General features: G+C 47.2%; 1 protein-coding gene across 6 annotated transcripts in view; it reads left to right on the top strand.

The window, feature by feature from the left end:
• Nucleotides 1-749: 749 nt before the first annotated feature.
• The window catches only part of sulf1 (sulfatase 1), a 32,618-nt gene continuing 9,012 nt past the window's right edge, over nt 750-24,355 (top strand). For 2 of the 6 annotated variants that reach the window (XM_084033843.1, XM_084033842.1), the window contains exons 1-10: nt 750-1,201; nt 13,216-13,487; nt 13,846-14,085; nt 14,658-14,809; nt 17,436-17,605; nt 20,189-20,339; nt 20,422-20,597; nt 20,684-20,812; nt 21,415-21,471; nt 23,664-23,790. In XM_084033843.1, coding sequence (XP_083889969.1) covers nt 13,313-13,487; nt 13,846-14,085; nt 14,658-14,809; nt 17,436-17,605; nt 20,189-20,339; nt 20,422-20,597; nt 20,684-20,812; nt 21,415-21,471; nt 23,664-23,790 — 1,377 coding nt within the window. In that variant the 5' untranslated portion in view covers nt 750-1,201; nt 13,216-13,312. The remainder of the gene's footprint in view (nt 1,202-13,215; nt 13,488-13,845; nt 14,086-14,657; nt 14,810-17,435; nt 17,606-20,188; nt 20,340-20,421; nt 20,598-20,683; nt 20,813-21,414; nt 21,472-23,663; nt 23,791-24,355) is intronic. The other 4 variants (XM_084033846.1, XM_084033845.1, XM_084033844.1 and 1 more) reach the window with 3 other exon arrangements.

Raw genomic sequence — 24,355 nt, 5'->3', positions numbered from 1 at the left:
AGGAATGATTAATGTGACGGCCTTTCTCACCTAATGTTCCTCCCTCTCGCGTTTTTTGCATTAATGGTTTGAAATTGATTAATTTAGGAGATGTTAAACGCTGACAGTAAAACGGTAGATTGCTTATCAGTGTGCTGTCATCTCGCCGTAAACCCCCCCACCACCACCACCTTATCTTTTCCTCCTCTCCTTTCTCTTCCTATCTCACTCTTTCCTCAGCTTTGTAATTTTAGTGTCTTCCCCTCTGCCCTCCTTTTTTTTTTTTTTAACTTAAGGCAATAGGTGGTGAAGGGCAGGAATGCAGCCGAGGGACTGTAAGGATTTATCACACAGAGGTGCGAGGGCTGCTGCCTGTGCTTCTGTGCCTGGAGATGTAACAGTTTAGTGCCAACGGCATTCCCCACCACAGGGCCACTACGGCGTTTTATTACCCCCCTCTTATTTTTTTTAGTTTGATACTTAAGACCACATACTTTGTGGCTGCAAGGAGAAGAAACTGGGGGAAATAAGTGTCAGGGAGAGTAGTTTCATGGGTGTGTGTGCATGACTTTTCAGTGTGAGATTTGTATTATACATTAGTTTATCTCCATATTATATATGCATGCTTTTGCCACTTAGACATGCTCTCTCTCTCTGCTCTCTCTCTTCCTCTCTCTATCTCTGCCCTCCCATTCCTTCTCCCCTCCTCTCCCGGTCCCTTCCTCCTTCCCTGCCTCTCAGGTTACGATGACTGGGGGTTTTCTTGCTTCCATCCCGTAGAGTGTCTCTGTGTGTGTGTGTGTGTGTGTGTGTGTGTGTGTGTGTGTGTGTCCGTCCCTCGGCGCTGAGCTGTGTCCTTGTCCCTGCCTCCTGGCAGCAAAGGAGCCACCCAGCAGCCGGTCTCTGATTGGGCAAAAGGGGGTAGGGTTCTTGACACGGCGCGGTGCTGACTGCTCCGGGACGTGTTTCAACAGATGGTCGAGGTTAGAGAGTGTCATCACATCGGAGGGAGGATTAGAGGAGAGAGGTTGTCTTCCAGGAGCTGTGTGGTCCCCCCCTCTCCACTCTTCAAAACTCCCCAAAAAACCTCCAGCAGCCGAGACACAAGCCCCTCTCTGAGCGAGGGGGAGACCCGGTGAAGGAAGGAAAACTCCAGAGAGGAATCCTAGCCTTGCCTTGCCTCTCTCCACTTGGCCCGGCGTTCTGCTTTCCTGCCCTTCAGGTACCTTTTAAAACTTTTTCATTTTATATGTGTGTTTTATGCTGTTTTCCACTGCTTTTACAAGGTCCGTGCATGTTGGGTTTGTTTAGTTGGCAGAGATTTCTGATGCAGGAACGGGAGTCTACAAGTGCAGCGTTTGCCTGTACAGCAGCTCTGTGTGCGCTGGACTTCATAGTTTTTTTTTCTCTTTCCCCTGAATGACAGGAATTCCCTCCGTCGCAAATTCCTCCGTCTCAAGGGATTAGAAGGCAGCACATTCCATTAATGTCATTTCCCCCCCTCGATCCATAAGCACCCATCTGTTAATTTCTAGTGCTTCTTTTGAATGCGGGATAGTTTGAAAGTCGAGTGTAGATTGTGAAGAAGCTGGCTGTCACTTAAAGTGTGCCGTTGAGTTGTAATATGGATTAAATAATCAAACCTGCATTAGCTTTTCTTTTTTAAATCCTAAAATCTTGACTCTGAGTTCTAATGATAGGGAATTAAAACATCTTCTTCTCTCTACATTCTCCAAACTCAGTCTGGCATTTAACATTCCCCTCACTGCAGCCCAGATAGGTTTTTTTTTCTTCTTCTTCATAAATCTTATTCAGAGTGCACTTCTGGCAGAACGTGTCAGTATGTGCTAAATGGATGAGCTGCTGAAGAGTCGGTCCCGGACAGGCTGTCACGGCGAGGCAGCGAGGCAGAGACTCCCAACGTACACCTCACTTAAGGCTATTTAACTCAAGTCAAGTGAGAAGGGGAAACTCGCCAGCGGAGTGGGAATATGATGTATAGTATTTATACCTAGCCTCCAGGCAGTGTGTGTGCGCGTGTGAGGTGTTTGCGAATGGAGATTGTGCAGCTGTAAAAGGTTTTGTGGACAGCAGCCGGGCTGAGAGGAGGTCGTGTGGGTGAAAGCTGCTGTTGTGTGACTTTGTGTTTACCTTGGTAAACCAGCCGTAGCTACACTTCCTGCTTGACGTTTGAAGTATTAAATGCAACCACCAAAAAAAGGTTGCAACTACTGCTGGCTTCGAGGTCAGCGGAGATCATTCGTGCAAAATTTGGCTGATCAAACTCTCATAATTAACTTCTATGCTTCCGATAACACTGGAGTCAGCAAAGTGTGAAGTGTTATTGAATTTCCTCTAATTTAATGGAGTGAGAGCCTGGGACTCTTTATGTTTTATTTCATGTTGGATCAATATGCTCACCTCCTCTTCCAGTCCACAGAAAGGACACTTACATTAGTGTTTCTAAATGGCAGAATTGATGCTGCCTGCTTGTGCCAGGCACACCTGGCAGAAGTGTAACCGACCGGTTTACATTTCACTATATCCACATTGCCAATATGTGTTAGTGAGCGAGGACTCCGGGGAAATATAAAGAGGTTGAAACTTTCGGCGTTTGGAGAAAGCGATCCGTAAATCTTCTCCTCTCTCTGGCGGCGTTTAGATTCCATTTCTGATTAGCCCGAGCCCACAGCGTAGCAACGCAGCTTTGGTGTCGTTTTAAAAAGGCAGCGCTGACTGCCAGCCCAGAAGAGGAGGGAGATCCTTTAAACAGTTTAGCTCCACTGTGTTACAAACAAGAGCATGAGCAGCAGCTGCTGCAAATAATTAGGTTCTGAAGGGAGGAGGGGGGGCCTGCCAAGACAAACGTTGTTCTAGTAGCAGCTCTGCCATCGCCCGAATTTACTGTGGTGTGTGTGTGTGTGTGTGTGTGTGTGTGTGTGTGTGTGTGTGTGTGTGTGTGTGTGTGTGTGTGTGTGTGTGTGTGTGTGTGTGTGTGTGTGTGTGTGTGTGTGTGTGTGTGTGTGTGTGGAAAGCAATAAGTGAAGTCATTCATTCTTCTGATAAGTTTGATGAGTGACTGCGTGTAAGGGAAGAGGAAGAGGGTAGTATCTGTGGTTTTCATTATTTGAATAGTGTGTGCGTGGGATTGTGCGTGTGTGTGTGTGTGTGTGTGTGTGTGTGTGTGTGTCTTTAAATGCCAGCCACAGTGAATCAGAGATTTCCCAGACATGTTGCGTACGCCGACCGATGAACAATGTCAAAGGCATTCGTGACAGACGTCATTAAATATACGTGTTTGAGATCTTCAGCAAGAATTGTACCTTTTTTTTTTCTGTCTTAACTCCAGATCAGCATCCTATTATGAGTGAGACTGTCATCGTGCTGCATTTGACTTGGCTGTAATGACAGGAGTCACATTTAGGGATTTTCCATGAGAGGGTTCCTCTGGTTGGCAGTAAAAAGCTAGCAGATACTCATGAAGTTTAGATGGTAAAAGAGGATTTTCTTTTTGATCACTTTGCACCTAATAATTCCAACTGGCTGACGATGTAAGAAATACCGTTACTGAATTATTCTGAATGTTTCATCTTTCAGAACGAGATGCCATAAAGCTCCAGTTTGTGTGTGTTCTCTCGTGTGCGAGTACGTTAAGAAAAGATTTCCTAAACCACCCGCTCTCCTCCGGCACTTGTTTATCTCTCGGGCTTAATGACAGTGTGCCTCATACTCGCCTGATTGCATAGTAGCGCTGGAGCAGATTGCACGGTCCTATCACTGCAAATGACCAGTATTTTAACGAGCGAGCGTTTCTTTGGCGTGCGTTTATTTACGTGGGATTTCAGAAAGGCTATCTTTAGATGACTCACACACTTTCTCGCTTCCTTTTGTTGTCTTTACTGATCAAACATTTTCCATGGAGGCTTCCACATGCATGTACAGACAGTGCTTTTTACGCAGGATGCGTCCTTGACTGTTGAGGACATACCTCCGTGGTGACGGGGGTGGGGGGTGCATGGATCTATTTGGGGGGTATTTAGGGAAGCTCACAATAGCAGCCGTGAATGTTTGTGCAGCCGTGTGTGTGAGCGGTAAAGGTCAGGGCGTGCAAACATCACGTCCAGCGCATCATCGGAAGCTTCACTTGTTTCGCATCGTTACCTGAGGACGAGTTTGAAAGAGAACGTGTGGTTTGTGGAGGACTGACCCCTGACCCCTGACCAGCTTCCATGTTCGACTTCAGTCATTAATGTGCACTTTTAGCCAGTTGAGTGAGAGAAAAGAGGATTTTAATGTTTTTCTTTTTTTTCCCTCCTGTGATGTCCGGAGCGGCTTTTGTTCAAATGTCACTGCACATACATGCAGCGTGGGCTTAGAGGGGGGGGAGGAGTCCGAGAAAGGCTGGGTCAGGAGAGACACAGAGGAGGTGGGGGGTGAAGGAGAGGAGGCGCAGATAAGAGAAAGGGAGGTGTGAACGTGTGATAGAAAGTGGTGGGACAGGAAGATCCAATCATCTTGGATGTTGTGCACGCGTTCTCCGGCCGCCGCCGCCGACACGTGCACGGACACGAACGTAATCTTCTTGTGACTCGGGCGTGCACAAAAGACAAAACATAGAAAAACGTGTACATACACTCACGCTCTCCAGCTTACCCCCCCTCTCTCTCCGCTCTCCACCCCCCCCAGAGCGCTGCACTGTCCTCCCGCTTTGTCATCCCTCTTGTCCAATAATCCCCTCCCCAGGGAGAAGCAATCTGTTTTAGATTTGAAAGAGAAAGGGCCCGGGCTGTATCACGTACAATTAAGCAGCCGTCAGAATGCGTCGGCGTGAGTTTGGAGGGAGAAGTGCTGCCGCTGGGGGGTTGTCCCTTTCATCCGCCGCTTTTTCAGAATGGAGATAATGGGGCGGGAGTGCTGGAGGGGAGGGGAGGTGGGGGGGTGCAGGAGGAATGAATACATTTCCTCACCCCTCCATCCCGCTCCACAGCTCGACTAATAGAAGCCAGCATGCGTTTGTTTCAGCTCTTCTGCTCCCTTTCTTCCCTTCTCCCCCGGAGCGGACACATTCAGCCTCTGCCAGCTCCCCTCCACTGCCCTGTGTGTGTGTGTGTGTGTGTGTGTGTCTATATGTGTGTGTGCACAAACACTCATATTGTGTGTGGACTTGTGGCCATGTGCTCTACGGTAGCCTCTGGTCCCTCCTTTTTACTTTTGAACAAACCATGCCAACTCTTGAATAGCTGGATGTTTGAACAGTCGTAGCATGGAAGGTTGAGCAACCATGTTTATAGCGGCGAGGTCCGGCGTCGCATGACACGCATTATCTCTTTAGCTTTTCCTTGAGTCGCCCCGCGGCAAGTTCAGCCGGGTTTGACTGCTGCGTCCTCAACATGTTGGGATGATGCGTTGACTGCATTCCTTCCACTTTTTGGCTCAAATGTAAAGGAACGGACGCATCTGGAGGGGTAAGCTTTATTTATTTATTTCATATTTTTGCAATGCTCCCAGATCTGGATTTTTTTTTTTTTTTTTGCAAAAGCAGGATAAAGTTAATAACTTAAAATGACGTCACTGCGTGTTTTTGGAAAGCCACACAGAGCCAGAGGCGATGGGAAGGAGAAGCTCCCCTGTGTACAAATTACAGGTTACGTGTCTGTCTGCGTTCAAGTCTGACTGATTCGTTCTCAGGACGTGAACACACACACACACACACACACACACACACACACACATGCCTGCAGGCGTGGACGGAGAGAGGGAGTGCTGAACAGGCACAGGTGCAATGGTACGAATGTGTTTTTTATGAGCGGTATCATGTTGGTGTGTCACAGCCACGGAGGGAGTTTGTTTATGGCATCCAGGGTCACGCAGGCTGGTTCTCAGGGTCTATGTTTGTCTACGCTTCCCAGAGAATATGCCTACACATGTTCCACATTTTAGGGGGGTTTAGTTTCATGTGCCAGCAGCAGCGGCGGCACTACACTTTTACACTTAACTGGGGGTTTTTATGCTGACGGAGCCGCTGCCACTTCACTCTCTTTTTATTGATCGGCATTCAGACGTGATTTGTTTGTATTGTCATAGTAAGGGGAGCTTTTATTAAATGCTGAAATGCTCTTTTTTAATATTTCACTCAGCATTAGCTGGCTCTGTGAGTCAGCAGACAGCACTTTCTCTGTGATATTAAGCACATTGATTAATAGAAAGGGAGATCATTGGTTACTGGCTCTGTCTGGTCTTTGTAGTAAGCATGTGGATTTAAATCATCCTTTTTAGCCTTTAACTTATAGATCACTTAGCTTTAACTTAACATTTAAGACATTTTGTCTTCATGGACAAAACAGCTGCCAAACTACATCTTTTTATACAGTTTGTGCATATTTCGGGTGCATACAGTTGTCTGATTGTCTTCCTCTATGAAAATATGATGTGTCAAGGCTTAATTAAGGATCTTCTGATTACCTATTCTTTTTTTATTGTAATGTTAAACACATGTCTGTCTTGTTGACACTTTCATAAATGTATTTTACGAGTAGAGAGAACCTTTATTCTAAGCCCACGCAAACACAAAGTAATGCTCAAATAGAAAACCCCCAATTTCTCTACCTTTATACTACATTTACTTCCTAAATCAACTCCTTCTGTAGGAGAATATTGCATCAGTGACTCAGCAGCCCAAATCTGTTTCTTTAAACTGGTCCTGCCCCGTCAGGAATTGGTGCATATAAGTAAATAGAAAGTAAAGCCCACCTCTTTCTGGTGACGCATCCTTTTTCAGTTACTAGTCGGGTTCAAACTCATTTTCCTTGTTAATTTCCACGATGTACAAGGAGGAGAATTCAAGTCACGCTTCTCGAGTCAGTAGTCGGTGAACATTACAGCCTTGTTGAACTTGGTAGACTGCCGAGTTTTAACCGAAAAAAAAGAAATCCTTCAGACTTAAATTTGCTCTCTCTGTCTCACGTTCGTTCTCTGTGCCACCACGCTGCTGATTTCATGGAAAATAAGTAAATCTCTTTATTCTTCACAATTACCTCAGTGGAAACCCATTGAAGCAATTTGCCATAGCCCTCTTTTGTGGTAAAAAAAAGGGGAATAATTTATCCGGGGTACATTTGACGAGTCAAAGAGACAAGAAAGCCACCCGCGAGTGAGCAAATACTCTCTGTTCCCGACTTTCTGATAGGGTGTTTCTGACGGCGGTGTGGGTTCTGACACGAAAGTGGCTGCAGGAATATAAATGCGCCTTATTTTATTCATCTGAGGTCGTCTATCGCTAATGGTTTCCATTCATGGCTTAGAATAGATTTAACAAGAGAGTGCTCGCTCGGGACTCGTATCCAATGACTGCGGCTGCTGATCCTCTGATTGTGATACCATGTTTTCATATCACACTATAAATCAGAGGAGTGGTTTCCCTATCGTTCTCCCTCTATGTCTCCCATCCTTTTCTCATCTCATCAACGGTGAATCTGCTTTTTCGCTTGTGAAATTTAATCCCCACTCCAACAGTAAAGCCTCCCAGAAGAACAATCACTCTTTTGAAAAGTATAGAAAAAAAATGGGGATGATGTATTTAGGTTTTTATTATATTCATATCTGGGTCTTGGTGTGGCTGGTTTGTGGTGGGGAAGCAAACTGACTAGCAGAAAAGTGACTTTTAGCATGATTTCAAAAGCTCAACTACTAATAAATCCATCTGCTTATGGTGAAGTCTGTTCAGGAAGCATTCTGACATGTGATCTGTTTAAAGCCATGTATATAAAAGCAATAATAGTCATTTCTACAGTAATAAGAGGGTTTTTTTACAGTCCTGTTTATCATTACTCAGAACATGCAGTCTAATAATACTAATGATGCTTATAATCCGTTATTTCTTTGTGAGTGCTTTGTGACACCAAAGAACATAAATATACACATCAAAAGCGTTAAATTGCTGCATTTGAGTTCCTGATGATGCAGGATGACAGCCGCCCAAACTGTCTAGCCAATCAACGATCAGCCTGTCGGCCTGTACAACTTCAAGTTTACGCCACTTGATTTGTTTGTAAAGAAGTCGGTGTGAACAGGAACCACCAGGACCAGAACTAAAAGGACCAAATTAACCAAACTAGCGGTTTTGAAAGCACCCCAAGACCCATTTGTCAGTGTTACCAGCTGCTTGGATATACAAACCTCAGCACCGGGCGTCGAGAATTAAGGATATGAACACTTATATATATAAATATACACTCTGCCTTCAGGACAGGAACACACACACACATAAATAAATACAGGCATCTTTCTCCATTTCAAATTACCTTGTGTGTTTTTTAATCATTTCCCTCTTAGAGGTTCTCAAAAACCACTCCTGATTTCCAACAGACCACCTGGTGGCCCGCAAGCCTTTCCCACTTTGAAGTCCTTTGGACCAGGATCCATTTAATTATACATTAAGACGCATCCGTAATATTGATGGGGTGACCTGGCAGCCTTGGCACTACAAAGGTTCTCCTACCAGGCCGGCAGAAACATGAGGGCTTTGACTAATAGCCGTGAATGCAATCACTCCGGGTTCACATTACACTGAATTGAGGCCATTCTTCCTCATTAAAGCGGCCCGCGTCGTTCCCCCCGCAAACACAGGAATCATTTTCTAGCTACGACTTCTGACATTTTTGTAGTCGTGACGTGGACGAAACAAAGATCCCTAATGTGCCTGTGGAGGTTAAGAGTTGTAAACATGTTGGAACAAAGAGCCAGTGATCTCTCCTCGCTGGAATCTTGTCATACATCCTATACTAATTCGGGGGCATTTTTTTGGTCAAACAAATCAGCGGCGTTAAGAGTCTGAAAACACCGAGTTCTGAGCGTTTTTTTCCCAGTGCGTTGCCCGCAGCCAAGCGAGGCACGCCGCGGACAGAGCTCGCCTTCAGTCGGCCTCGGTGTGGCTGACGGGCGGGTCTCGGTGGGTACAATGTGCTGCCCTTGGCCTGCCGGGTACAGCGAGCCCCCTGACACAGGCCCTCCTCTGTAAAAAAGCCTCCTCGTGGCAGCGGACCAACCGAATTCCCTCGGATTACAGAAATATTTGGACAAACCTTAATCTAAGGCCTAGCAATGATTATTTTCCCCCCTTCTGAAATGGAGAGTGAGCAATCAGCCAGCACTGAAAAATGTCACTGGTCTGAAGCAGAGAAATTAACATAGTTTTCCATCTTTATCTCTTCTGCTTTTTCTCAAAGATCAGTTTGCAAGTAGACATAAATGATACCTCTCTTCTCTCAGTAATGTTTATTCTCCACAGTTGTGTTCCAGTACACTGAGTGCAGAAAAGGTCCTTCTGCCATCCCTTTATAGTCCCAGAACAGCCTACAGAATTCAAACTATGCCATCAGACTTTAAATCCCCCTCTGTTTGCCATTCTTCCTCTGTGACTCGCTGCCTTAGAGATGGGCAAACAGGGAGGCGGCGAGGAGAACGGACGGGAACAAGAGGGGGATTTGAGGCTGCTTTGAAATGGCCATTGTCCTTAATAGTTAGACCCTTTTTTTTATAATGAATGATTTACTTTAGTGGAGCAGGGGCATCTGGTATGGGTTTTGACTTGTCTTTTGGGAAGACGAACCTCCTCACCTCCGAACTCTTCATGTAAACTTGAATGAAACTCCATGTGCTGCTTTTAGGAATACACGGATTAGTCGCTGTCGAACCCAGAGCTTCTTCCAGATAGTCTTCCCTGACTGCGTCTTCTCGGTGCTGTTTTTCCAGTGACAGCTGATGAACACATAGACGGAACAGAACCGAAGCCAGATGCTGAAATGAATATGGAGGGCCAATCACAACCAAGCTTTTACAAGACTTTTGTTACCTTCATACCTCTGTACCTCCTTCCCCTTGCCTCCCCTCCGCTCAATTTTTTCTTCCCCTCCAGAGTTTCCCCTCTTAACCCCTGTGTGTGGGTAGCCTCAGGTTGCTGAGGTTAGGTTAAACAAGCAACCATCAAAGCCGTATTACCGTCCGGGTCAGAGGAGGGTCAGGGTGCAGCAGGGTGTGTGGTTTTTGAGGGCCTCACTGGAGGGCACGACTGCCAACCGACCACATAGCGCTGCCCTGGATGGTTACACAAGCAGCGGCTCTATTATGTTCGGCTACAAAGCACAGCTGTACCGAATAACTTGCCCGTGCCAAGTAAGTGAAAGAACTGTTTTCTGCAAGTAAAAAACAGAAGAGGTTTCTGTCATGAAAGTAAAGATTGGTAAGGTGTTGAGGTGTGCTAAAAGTCCCGAGTGTTGATGGCCATTAATCTGAAAATTGCACATCTTTTATGTGTCTGGCAGCCGTGTGTCTGAAAATCCATAGTGGCCTTTTTGTTCCAGTCTTTTTGAACCCCTGGGCATTTTTACGTTCCTCCCATCCCTCGCCGATATCCCTCCCCAGCTTAACCATGATGAGTACAGTAAAGGCTCATTTAAAGGGTCATTAGCGCTAATCCTCCACAACAATGAGGAAGGAGAAACAATGTGCTCCCTAGTCCTCCGGCTCGGTCCAGGAATAAAGACCTCTTGTCTGTGTTACAGATGTATAGGAGAAGCCTTTATATCGCAGCGGATGACGTCAACAAACGACTCATTAATTAAAAATGATGACATGAAACGCTATTCTCACAGATGCTTTCATGAAATCGGCATCTTAACTCTCCTGCCGGAGGCCAAACTATACAGATTTGAGCAGAATCACTCTCCTGCCGCCCTCTTCAGCTCGAATACATCCTGCAGTGTTTAAAGCCGAATACCTTCCCCTTCTGCCTCTCATCCCTAAGTGTCGCCTGAAGGCAAGAACTCTGGCGAACACCTATCAGCGTGTGTACAAAACAAACACATCAGAAGTGACTGTGTTTTGAGCACACTGATCTAATGCAGTTAATCCTGATAACCGCTGATAATTAAAGCTCTGCGATCCGGATGGTTTAAGTACTCTCAACAATTACCATCTGGTGCAGATGTGATGGGAATATTAACAGAATAAAACAATAAACGCTTACCATTATTGGTGCTTTATGCAGTTTATTTGCTATCCTTGTAGCAGAGAATGTTCTGAGTTTGTAAACTCAGATTAAGATTTGATTTTTGTCTTGATTTCTAGTCACTTTTTCAAATTTTCCCTCCAACAGTAAAACTTCTGCCAACTACAACCGGCCGATTGCCACCTACCTCATTGCATCTTAAATTTCCAAATTAAGTGTTGCATTAACACAAAAAAAGTCAGGTTACTAGGGACGGTGCCTGAATAAATAATGGTGGCGTTTCCTTTTTGATGAGGGGTGACTTTGATTTGGACGGTTAAATGATCCAGGGGTGTAGTTTGGCAGAAGTCCTTCTGGTGATGAGTGAACCTCAGGCGACCCCGAGAGGAAAGTGGATCAGGTGAAATCGAGTTAGGGATGAGAAGGTGGCCCAAAGGACGAGGACGGCAGTGTCACTTTGCCAGCGTAGCCTCTCATTGGTTGCCATGCGTGACACTTTATTGGGTGGCTTCAGACAGTGTGGCTATTGATGCCGTAGAGCTAACCACATCAGCACCGCGAGGTCCGTGTCCGATTCCACAATGAACCTTCTTGTCTGTAGTGTTGCATGAAGAGACTGGGAACCATTGGCATGTTAAATTTAATTAGCATCGGGCTAACGTAACCAGCCGAGGATTTCACTTCTTCCGCAACTCGACAGAAATAGAGGCTTGAGTTTTATCTCGATCTGGGTCTATTGTTTCTGGGACGCGTTCCCGTTTATGTAGGAGGACTTGGACCCTCGCAGCGGGAGAATGTGTTTTTGTGGGAGAAGGCCTTGTGTGTGTGTGTGTCACCATATGTTTGTACAGTAGTTTGTGTTGTGTGTGTGTAATTCACTGTGAGGTTCTGTGCACCCTGCGCGGGAGGGGGGTGTTTGTCCAAACGGCGCCAATGTTTGCGTTGGGCTGTCACGATGTGACTGGGCCCCGGACGCCGACTCCGCCGCCGCTCGTCTGAAACGCAGGAAAGTCTTAGTCTCTGCTTCTAGAGCTCCGTTTATTAAGAGGCTGTGTTATGTGGGGTGTTACATCGATGAGGCCTTATCACCATAAATAATCACCTATTTTAAGTTAGAATCCTTATCTGAGGGTGTGGGCGGAGCCAACCGGTGGGGGTCTGACCAGACTCAGGTGTCATAGACCTGAACTCAGAATAGCAGCTCAGCTGGAGGCACTCCTTCACAAGCCATGATGGAGTGCTTATTGTTGGTTCATCCCACAGCCACCATCAATCCACGCTCATTCAAATCATCTTTACCTTTATGTCCGTCTTCCTTGTGCACTCAGTCTTGTTTATATTGGATTTTTTGATCGACATGGATCAACATTTTGAAATGAATTCACAGAAGTGTGACGTCTTTATTGAAGCAAAGCACATTTTAATGACCAAGCATGACATTGTAAGTGAGTAAGAGGCTGTGATGAGTCAGTGGTAATCTTGTGATTGGCGACAGTAGCACTGGGGTTAATGTAGCGGAACCCCCCCCCCCACGGTGTGGTCCCATCCTCCCCACAGACCCTCTGTCACGCTTGACTCCCCGGGGGGTGACTTTTGAGTGACAGGTGGAAGGTGGGCCGCAATTGGCCGACGTTGTCCGTGGGTGTTTTGAGTGCAGGCGGCCAATGGCGTGGTTTCTCAGCGCAGCAGCGAGCTGCACAACGGCGAGAGAGAGATAGAGGGTTTTCCTGTGTGTGTGAGTGTTAATCCGACACAGAAGGAGGAGAAGAAGTACTGGGATAATACGAGGGGAAAGGCCACATAATGAGACATATGGGATTCTGTGAGGTGAGAGCTTTGTTTGTAGATGTTGTTGTTTTCATGGGTTGCTATGATCGCGTTGTTTTTCTCTAGTTAAGGTCAGGAGAGTTGATGCTGGGGGAGGTTTGTTTACAGGGGAGTATTGATGGGGTTTCAGTCAGCACGCTACTTTTTTTTTATTGGAACTGCTGGTTTTCCTTGGTGGACCATCAAGTGCTAAAGCACAGAAGAATCTATTTTTTTTTGGCTTCTCTGTTTATGAATGAGCTGTTGTGTTTTCAATAAATGTGCTTTAAAAGCTCCCAGAGGGAATCTCTGACCGTCTCTGAGAATATCTAACGCAGTTCACCGTTTCTCCTTTAAAATGTTCCCGCTGTGTTTCTCCCTTTTTCCCTCGCTTGTAATGACGCCATGTGTTTTTCTCTTCCCAGTCGACCACGACAGCGAGTGACCTGGCCGGACCTCTTCTCCCTCCCTTCGTCCCATCCTATTAATCCTCCCCCCCGTCTCTTGTCGTCTCTGGGCACCATGCTGATACATTGGCTGGCGTGGTTGGCCCTGCTGTCTCTGGACTGGGCTCCAGGCAGCTGGGCCTTCACCACCACAAGGGCTCAGGGCCTGAGGGGTCGCATCCAGAGAGACCGCAGAAACATCCGGCCCAACATTATCCTCATCATAACGGACGACCAGGATGTTGAGTTGGGTAAGGGTTGGCATGCGTCCTGTTTTTCTAGGGGGCTGAATCTTTCCCTCGTGTTTCTGGGATTGTTCCTGCTTTTTCTCTCTGCGCTGTCGTGATCAATTTCTTTGTCTTTGCATCAGGATTTATGTGGTCCTTCTCTGCACATGAAATATTAAACAGAGGCCATAAGCCAGAGCAGAACGGCCATCTGGCCTGTTAACTGCTGAATAATTATTACTTGCCAATTACAGAATTCAGGGAGAACAGGCCGAGAGATCTGAAATAGACTGAACTGTGTTTGACATTTTAAATAAAAAATAACGCGTGTGTTGTGTTGCTTCTTCGTATTAATGATGTTCACTGACCTCCACACCTCCAGGTTCCCTCCAGGTGATGAACAAAACCCGTAAGCTGATGGAAGACGGAGGCACGACCTTCACCAACGCCTTCGTCTCCACGCCCATGTGCTGCCCGTCACGCTCCTCCATGTTGACGGGCAAGTACGTCCACAACCACAACACCTACACCAACAACGAGAACTGCTCCTCCCCTTCCTGGCAGGCCCAGCACGAGCCGCGCTCCTTCGCCGTCTACCTCAACAACACCGGCTACAGGACAGGTGGGTGAACCGGGACATAAATCAACATAACCTCTAAAATAAGCATTTCTCAGGTTCTGATTGGGTGCTGTCTCACTTATTTGCCAATACGCTGCCAATCACCGTCAGCTCACATGTCCTCCTAGGACCTCTTCATACACCCGCGGTAGTCAATGAACATTTTTACAGTAAGCTAGACGGGCCTGCCTGGCTGTCTGCTGTGAGAAATGCAAACAAGGTGAGCGTGCCAGGTCGCTGTCGTGCCTCATCAGACAGTGTCTGTGTGAGTGATGGGCAGGCGTCGGACCGGGCAGGGGTCCTGTTGGGCTGCAGCACGGCCTGCGGTTTTAGAGCTGATGCGTTAGTCTGCAATTAGCCTTCTCTCGGACAGGCTGGCTGCCTGCCCAGCCGATCCGAGAATGCTGCGCTGCGAAGCCAAGGGAGGGAGAAAGGAGACGGGCAGGGAAAAAGAGTTATGCTTCACATATACACACGGATAAAGTCACGTAGACGCGCGCAGGTACGAAGAAAAAAGCCTTATTTACTGTATGGCCCTAAACTAAAAACCTTCCTTCATCGCTCCTCTTCTGCAGGCTTCTTCGGCAAGTACCTCAACGAGTACAACGGCACCTACATCCCACCTGGGTGGCGCGAGTGGGTCGGATTGATCAAAAACTCCCGCTTCTATAATTACACCGTCTGCAGGAACGGCTTCAAGGAGAAACACGGTGCCGAGTACGCCAAGGTATGTGTTCCTATAATTGCTTTAAAATAAAATAAAAAAAACTCATTTGTTTTCCCTTTATGACCGAAGATAAAGATGTCGCCTGACAAATTGCAGGCTGCGCTCGTTTTTTTGTTTTTATAAATACAGACGGTGAAGCGTTTCACTCATCACGGCGTTGTGATCTAGGCTGGCAGGAATTCTCATTCCCGAATTAAAGGGAATGTTTGAGGCGGCGTATCCCTTTATTACGACGAACCTCAACATTTAGACGCTGGAAATCACATTTATGAGACGCCTGTGATAAACACCACCCTGCATTCGTTTTTATCTATCTTTCCACCTTCTACTCACTGATGATTTCGTGCTATAATACCACAATAAAAATGTGGGAAATTTTTAATTTTACAACTGTCAGACACTTTGGGTACACTGACTTTTTATAGCTTCTAGATGGCATCGGCCATCAATCTTCCCCAGATGTTTTTGTAAGAGCTGTCAGCTTGTTTTCGCAGCTCCGTGCCAGTATCCCCCACCCCCCCCCCCCCCGGTAGCTTTAGTCCCAGCTACATGAGGAGGGTTTATACTTTGGATACGTGTCAAGTTTCAAGATGGCCTGCCCAAGAGATGGGCAAACGAAATGTTTGGACTGCTGCTTCTCTGCCAACTTGGACTGAGGTGTAAAGTTACCCACAAGCTTGAGGCCGAGGTGTTTACATGACATGGGCTCGGTCAGCAGTTTTGTGGTCTGAAACCAAATGGACTCCCTATTAGCTATTTACTGTCAAAAAAAGCATGTACCTGCTGCCACTGCGACGACCGCGACTCCAGTTTTTAGACTCGCACCGGGTGAGGAGGTCACGGCGTTCCACGTCGAGCAGCTGGCACACTGAGTCATTGTGATTAGAGGAGGCAGTGGTTTCATTCAATCAGGCCCCGTTTGATTTTCCCCTCCGTAGGAGGAAGAGTTCATCGAGGTTAAAGCCTTCGTCAAAGACCTTTTGCGTGAGATTTAGTTGTAGAATATAATCCACACAAGTTTTATCCTCCAATACCATGATAGAAGACATCAGACGTAAAGACTCAAACGGTCCCTGAACGCCCCGAACAACTGAATTAATTGAATTGTAAGCTTATTTATGGGACGCCTGTCATAAATCCCACCCTGCATCTTTTTTCCTCTGCTATTTTCTTCACTGTGACATTTTCGCAGGAAGATTTCATGCTGTGTTTTTGTGGGAACGTCTGACAAATGTCAGACATTTTGGTTACACTGTCTTTTTATAGCTTCTTTATTTAGTTAGTTAGTTGTAGAATACGATCCACACAAGTTTTATCCTCAAATACCATGATAGAAGACAACAAAAGTCTTCTAAATACGACTGCATTCACAGTTAAACCATGTCGATGTTAATACCTTAAAAAATGTAAATGGTCGTTGTGGGAAATTTAACTTCCTCATCATCATCTCCGAGTGCTTTCTGGGAAAAGTGATGCTGCCCACCGTTCTGGAGTGGTTGGCCAGTCGCCCCCCCACATGACACTTCTGCTTCCTCCTGACCTGCCAGAGGCCTTTTCGCTAGTGCGTGGCTCCGATTTTTTAAGGAGCTGGCAAACGCTTGGCCGTGTGCACGCAATCGCCAGCCTCCATGCATGTGCATGCAGCCCCATGCCAGCCCATTAAAGCTGGCCCTGGCTATAAAAGCCTATTAATAGAGACAGGATGAATCGGCCAAACCCACTTCTGACATTACAGGAAAATCACCTCTTTTTTTTTACCCTTTCATTCTGAACCCGGCGCTCCCCTTTTCCCTGCGTGTCGGTACGCCAGACAACAACGGTGGCGTGCCAAAACTGCAGGTAGAATGGTTAATCCGTCGGAAACTTGGCGAACGCCGTTGTGATTTTAGTGGAGGGCGTGACCCGCTGTACGTTTAAATAGACACACTCCACTGCCTTCTATTCCGCCTGGGATAAAAAGGTCGTTTCATTTTGATAATATGTGATTTCCTGTAACTTTACAATTTCATTCAGTTGTTCGGGAGCTGTTCAGGGACCCCTTTGTGTTTCTGACATCTCCTGTATGCGAAGTCATTGACGAGAAACAAGAAAACACATGTAGAGAGGAAGCATTTAAAATGAGATGGAGCTAAATGGGAAGAGGGCGAAGCTCGAGGAGAGAGAGAGAGAGTGAGGGAGAATGGGGTTTGCAGAGAGAGGAGTCCAGGGCGGGAGCTGTCATAACAACATACCATTTGAGAGCGCCGGGCTCCTCTCACCGTCAAGTGGTGTCACATTCAATAGTGCAGAGATTCACTGATGAAGGCAGCAGCCCATATACTGTACACACACACACACACACACACACACACTCACATCTACACGCACACAGGCAGGCTGCCAGCTGTTGACTCGACAGATTGCTAGTGTAGTGTATTCAATGGCCCCGGTTCATATCCCCGCTGGCCTCTGTGCATTTATATGAAAATGACTGGATAAGGAAAAGCAACATGTCACGGCCATTGGACCGCCAACAAGTATTTTATCAAAGCTCATGTTGTTTTTGCATGTTTTTCCCTTTCAGCCTCCTCCAAATGAGACTTTAGCCCTGCAGCACCTAAAATTTCCTCTTTATTCCCATTCCCAGGACTACTTCACGGACCTGATCACCAACGACAGCACCAACTTTTTCCGCCAGTCCAAGCGCATGTACCCCCACCGGCCCGTGATGATGGTGATCAGCCACGCCGCCCCCCACGGGCCCGAAGACTCGGCTCCGCAGTACGCCGAGCACTTCCCCAACGCTTCGCAGCACATGTAATTTATTTATTATCGCAAACACGTGCACACTCGGCAGTATCAATCTGTAAAATAACGAGAAATAAAGGGGCCTTAATTATATACACAGACATTCCAGCAGCTTTCAATCTGCTGCTTTTATGGAGTTTTTTTTCTCCGTCAACGTCCAATTAGGGTTTTTTTTTTTTCATGATTGGTTTGTACATAACATCGTTGCCGTGGTCACGCCCCTTCAACCCCCCGGTGATGACAGGCCGACGGCTTGGCAAGCGTGAAATCAAAATGATTTATCATCCGAGAATAGCTGGAGCACATACCATGAAGAGGATCAGGGATTTTTATTTTATTATGGAGCCAACATCGGCCTCCCACAACTCTCATTACTGAGTTTGAAGGCAGAGTTGCGATACTATGGCTCTTTCCATGGCAACATCTCTTGGTGGGCCCTTCAAAACAAGGCTCCCAGGATGCACCTCTCACTGCGTGGGGGGGCGAGGAAGGGTGTAAGGTTCAGAGCTGCCATTTCTGCTCAATTTTCCTTTTTTTCTTCGCTTTCCCCACTTCCTTCCTCTCACTTTCAAACCTACTTAACATTCTCCTCTGTCTGCTCTATCTGTACATCTCTGTCCTCTCGTTTTCTCATCCCTTGACGCTCTCTCCCCCCTCCGCTCCCCCCCCCCCCCCCCCCCTCCCTCCCTCCCCGTCCCGTGAAATTTTGCGAAGGACTTCCTGATCCCGTCCATATCAATCAGTAGTTTCTCCCCGCGGCTCTCGGGACGAGAGGAATGCATTGTGTGCCTCGGAACACCCTTTGTGACATTATTAATGTATTTTTAGCCCGAGCCTCTGGGTGAAGGGGGAGGTGGGGGGTGACTAAAGGGGGTTGCCCCAGTGATTGTGTGTAGGTGCAGTTTGGTGTGGTGGGTGTTTGTTGACGAGACAATTTTCATAACAGATTTTTAAAAAAACAACTTTTATTGTTGTTGGCAGATGTTGTGGAGCAAATTCCTTTCGTATACATGTGTGATTTTGTTTTGACACTGTTCCACCGTGAGATTAAACAAAAAACCTCCCTGGTGATGTCATCCACTAATGGAAAGATGTGACATCCAGTTTTCTCTGCAGCGGTAACCCTCTGATCCCTAACGCACGGCGTCGGGGAGAAGCTGCGTGGCAGCGAAGCCGGAGCCGCCTCATAAATCAAATGAGCGTCTGTACTTCTGACAGCGACGATAGCGGGGGGAGGGTTTGATGTTAATATCATTAACATTCCTCGCTGAAGGTGTTTTTGTTCACAGTCTTGTTCTAAACACTGCAGACGTGATGCGGTTCCTCCCTGATAGCGGGGAGAAGTGTTGGAGAAGTTATTCTGGCTGTGGTTGCTGTAGGGGAATGTCACTAATCCTCATGTGGGATATGTCTGTTAGGTTCTGTAAGGTCAGGAGGCATTCTGGGCTGGAACAGCGGGCCCTTGGGCTGCTGTAATCCGGGGCTAACGCCACAAAACACCCGCCTACGCATACGTGACAGGTGGCAGGTGTGACCTCTCCTTATGAACTGGCTTCGTTCCACTGACCTCTGCATTCCTGGTTCTCTTGTGCCCAGGGGCCCCATACCTTGGTGGCCCATTGCCCAGAGACAGGTCCCTTTGTGGGGCTTATTAGACCGCCTGGCTAGGTGGGTGAAGAGTTCACCGTTCTCACAAAGCGGGTCCGAGGAGACGAGGGCAGAAGGCAGCTCCCTCGATCAGAGCAAAGCAGCTCCCAGCGGGTCCTCTCCAAGTATCTAAGTCTTGATACGCCGCTTATTCAGGGCGCGACCTCTTCGTTTACAGTTTACAGTTTGGAGGGAAATTACTTATTATTTTCACGTAATTTATGCTTCAAATACGACTATGAATTCTTCAGCTAGCTGCATTATGTTTGAGGTATATTATTATTTTGTTTTAAACTGCAGAAAAGTTGCTTATCTCTCTCTTTACTTTACAGTACAGACAGGTGAACAATACTCTCTCTCTCTCTCTGTCTCTCTCTCTTTCTCTCTCTCCCTCCCTCTCTCTCTTGCTCTTTATCCACTCTTGTTATTCCCCGTTTCAAAATGACCATGACTTATTGAGTTTTTGGTCCAGAAGTTGTTGCAAACTTGACTTTGGGGCCTATTATTTTCTTAAGCATGTGCCAAACCCTCAATTGCCTCGTTTGTGCCAAGAGCTCAGTGGAGCCGGGAGACTCTCGTCTCTGTGTGAGGGAGGGGGGAGACGGAGGGGGGAGACGGCTGGAGAGAGAGAGAGGTGTGGAATAACAGCTAAGGTGCCCGGCTGCTGTGTATTTTAGACGCTCACTTGGACAAACAGAGAGCTATTGATGCGTCTCAAACAGACAATTGCAGCACCTGTTACCAGGCGGTGGTTTGTGAAAAGTAGCAGACAGGTGTTTTTTTGGCATCCAAAATAGATAAAAACTCACGACTCGACATAAAAATGAAAAAATGTCTTACTTCTGTGCAACTTCGTCAGCCACACGGCATGGATGTACGCTCTCCATCTTATTTGCAAGTATGTTTTTCTCACATACCTCTCTCTCCTTTGTGTCTACCTGCCAGCACCCCCAGCTACAACTACGCCCCCAATATGGACAAGCACTGGATCATGCAGTACACGGGTCCCATGAGGCCCATTCACATGGAGTTCACCAACTTCCTCCACCGGAAGAGGCTGCAGACGCTCATGTCTGTGGATGACTCCGTGCAGAAGGTAAGCGTCATTATTTATCCTTTTTTTTTCAGGATGTATATCTGTTTCTTTCCATCTTCTGATCCCTGTTCTTATTCCTCAGGTGTTCGAGATGCTGGAGGAAACCGGAGAGCTGGACAACACCTACATCATCTACACAGCAGACCACGGCTACCACATCGGCCAGTTCGGATTAGTCAAGGGCAAGTCCATGCCTTACGACTTCGACATCCGTGTGCCGTTCTTCCTGAGGGGACCCAACATCGAGCAAGGGGCCGTGTAAGTCCTATCAACGTCTCTTTTTTTTATTTAACATCAATGTATGTATTTCAGATGATTAAATAGATTTTCATGCTTCTCTTTAGAAACCCTCATATGGTGCTGAACATTGACCTCGCTCCCACGATTCTGCACATCGCCGGGCTGGACACGCCTCCAGACATGGATGGAAAGTCCATCCTTAAGCTGCTGGAGCAGGACCGGACTGGCAACAGGTCTGTACGGATCAATCATGCCATGCTGTAATTGATACTATGTGCAGTAATTGCATGGTGTGCATTGATATGTGCGGCGGTCCTTACTCGTTGGCCATTATTGCAGCAAAATGCAAATTTCCATGAGCCCAAAATAATTGCTTTTGCTCCAGCTGAGCTTAAAGTAGGTTCGGGGCAATTTGGTGGATTTTCCTTGGCTTCTTGCAGGACTCTTGGCTCCGACTCACTGAGGTTATTCTTCTGATGTTTCCCGTAGAATTTGTTTGCAAGTTGAATCATTTGTTTCCCCAGCAAAAACCCCGCTGTACAAACAGGGTGAAATGAAAAATCATCGTCTGTTTCCCAGCCTTAAAACAAAAAGGCCGTTAGTGTAAATATATCTGCGCTATTAAAGAAGAAAAGCTTTCCAGAGCCACAGAACGACCAGGGAGAATCAATTTAATGCTCAAAGAGCATTTACACTTTTCCCTTGAAGCCACAAGGCCGTGAGTTTGCTCTGATCAACTATAATATTGGCTCGCATGCCCAACACACTGTCGCTGATGTGATGTACAGGCCATATGAACTGTTCTATAAACTTTTGTATGTTTTTGTTTTCACAGATTCAAACCCAACCGGAAACCCAAAGTCTGGAGGGACACATTCCTGGTGGAGCGAGGGTAAACTGGGCTTCTTTTATTCCCCTCTCCACACCACAGGCACATCCATGTCACTGTGTGTCACGCAAAAACCTGACAAAACATTTGGGTGAACCCGAAATCGACGAGGCTGAACGCCGCTCCGGTACCACGGCCCGCTTTCCCCCCCTAGCTATTTGTTATCTGACAGACATTTCCTGACCACAGGCGGCTTGGAAGGCGGCGACGGGGGGGGGAGAGGTTGAAATATTCAAAGTTGTTTGGTAATGCTATAAGCGGCTGGGCAAAATTATGACAGTTCACGCAAGAGGCGCCGGTGCATGTGCAACCAGGTCATTTGATCATTTGCAAGAAAAACAAAGCCGAGTCTTTGTCTTCCGGAGGAGGTGGGGAGGTGGGAGGGGGGCTGCTGGTATCGAGCACCCGATCGGGGCTCTGAACCTGACTTTGCCTGCTGTTCGTGCACCGGCGGAGACAGACGGAAGATAGCTAGACGCACGCAAAATAAACAAAAAGGCTAGCCAGGCTCGGGATGATGTTACCTGAGGAATGGCTGGAAGGCTCACACTCAATCCACTCAGAGGACATGTCACTGCCCCCCCCCTACACAGTGTGGAATGCAGCCGCCACTCTGCAGCCAACGTTGGACTGTTTCCCCCCCAAGACTGTTTTCTTTGTAGCTCACGCGATCAGCATACAGCATATGCTCCCCCTGCAAGCCCTGTCAGTTCTTTATTTAACCTCCTCCCTCCTCCTGTCCTCCTGCACTGCCAGATATATATATATATATGTTGCAGAAAACGATCCCTTAAATCTGACAGCCCCCGCTTTTGTTCACTTAGCATGTTAAGCCGTGGTAATGCCGGGGGTACACTGACAGAAACCCGACAACTCGGGGAGAAATAATCTCATCGAGCTTCAAGTCTTTGCAGGAAAGACATTTTTCTTTAATTGAATAAGAAAGGGGAGAAATGGGGGGATTGATTGTGCTGGCAGCGTGAGTAATGATACTGTATATAACAGTATGTCCCTCGCTATCATTTCCTCACAGCCCTTATTTTCTTTCCCCCAAATCGCTGGCTTGGCCGTTCCATCTCCTTTCCACTAATTTGCTCATTTTCAAACATCTGCAGCCCGATCGTACAAAGAGGAACCAGATCTGTCTCCCGTGTGACGGTCCTGCTGTATATGAAATGAAAAGAGTGTAACCTTTGACATGTAGGGGGGCTTCAGCTCTTTTGAATCCACCCCTCCATTAATCCACACTGTTTATAAAGGCTGTCGGCTTGTGGGCCCATCTCTAAATGCTGAGATTAGCCTCCGCGGACCTTTTCACTCTGTTACTCAGACACAGATGCAGCGCCACACACACACAGTAGCTAATGTGTTTTTCTACTATCCCTCACTTCACTCATGTGATCTAACGTCCTCACGTGACCTTACAGTACGGTTCGTCTCACCCAGACAGCCGGGCCTGCCTGTGTTTGAATAATCGACGTTAACGCAGCCATCAACAACTCTTTAATAACCGCTTGGCTTCAAGGGCCGGACGCTACAGCCAAGCCCTGTGTGTGTGTGTCTGTGTGTGTGTGTGTGTGTGTGTGTGTGTGTGTGTGTGTGTGTGTGTGTGTGTGTGTGTGTGTGTGTGTGTGTGTGTGTGTGTGTGTGTTTCCCCTCTGGAACGGAGCACCAGACGGGACCGGACAGGACAACGGCCCCGGTTCTGCAGGGTAGTCCTGTGCTTCGGTGTCACCGTCATGCTGTCTGTGGGTCGTGGGCAGGCAGCCCATGTTGGCAGAGCGTACGGGATAGAAGTGCACGGGGACGGAGGGGTGCGGGGGGGTTGGCATGGCCTTAGCAGACACTCAGCCAGCCCTTGTGGTAGTAGCAGAGGAGGGGGGGGGGAGTGTTGCCCGAGCCAAGGTCAAACAGCTTGGCCCCGGAGTCGAGCAGACGGTGTGAGGCTGAACGGAGCGCCCAAACACATGATTTACATAACGCATCCATCTTCTGGTCACATGACCTGAGACAGAAAGTGAAAAAGCTCCTTTAACCCTTGAATTGTCTTCACTTTTGGGACCCTGTGGAATCCCTCGGGTATCAAACTGACCCGACATTTCTGATATAAAATGAGCATCTTTTTTATCTCCAATTTCAAAAAAACGATAGAGAACAGAATGACTTTAATAGTATATCGCCTCTGTTTTGTGCAGGAAGATCCTGAGGAAGAAGGAAGACTCGGTGAACACTCAGCACACCAACAGCCTGCCTAAGTACAAGAAGGTCAAAGAGACGTGCCAGCAGGCTGAATTCCAGACACCCTGCGAGCAGCCCGGACAGGTAAAACAAACACACCCGTGTGCAGAATGAAAACGAGCCCCTGATATCCGCCCTGCAACGCTTTCTTCAGGTCTCAGTTAATGAATACCACCCTTGACCTCCGCGTCGCCCGTTTGAGCCCAAACGCAAAATAGGCCGTTTTAAAGTGCCGACTCATAATTGGACTTTTCTTTCTTTTTTTGCACCGTTTTGTTAATTCCATCAGTACCTCCCTTTCATCTGTGCCCATTAATTTTCTGGCAGACCAGGAGCCAAGTGGTACAGTATGTGGCCCCTCGGAGCACGCAGACCAGAACAATACAAATTGTTACAAGTTTCAGGTAGCGTTAAATGACAAGGCTAGGGGTTTTCTGAAGGGGAGGGGGGGACTAACGCGATCCAGATCCAGTTTACAGTCACGTGAATGTGTGTAACAATCAGCGGTGTGAACGTACAGTATGTGGGTACAGTGTGTGTGTTATAGTGCATAAAATAAAATCATAACATGTTGCAGCGTAGCACGATGAGGTCTGGTGTGATTTTAAAATGACCTCCCAGTGAGAGTTCTTTATCGCTCCTCACCTTC

The sequence above is a fragment of the Eutrigla gurnardus genome, assembly GCF_963514095.1.
Source record: "Eutrigla gurnardus genome assembly, chromosome: 18".
Taxonomy (NCBI): domain Eukaryota; kingdom Metazoa; phylum Chordata; class Actinopteri; order Perciformes; family Triglidae; genus Eutrigla; species Eutrigla gurnardus.
Note: the sequence above shows the minus strand (reverse complement) of the source record. Positions and strands in the feature narration are given on the sequence as shown.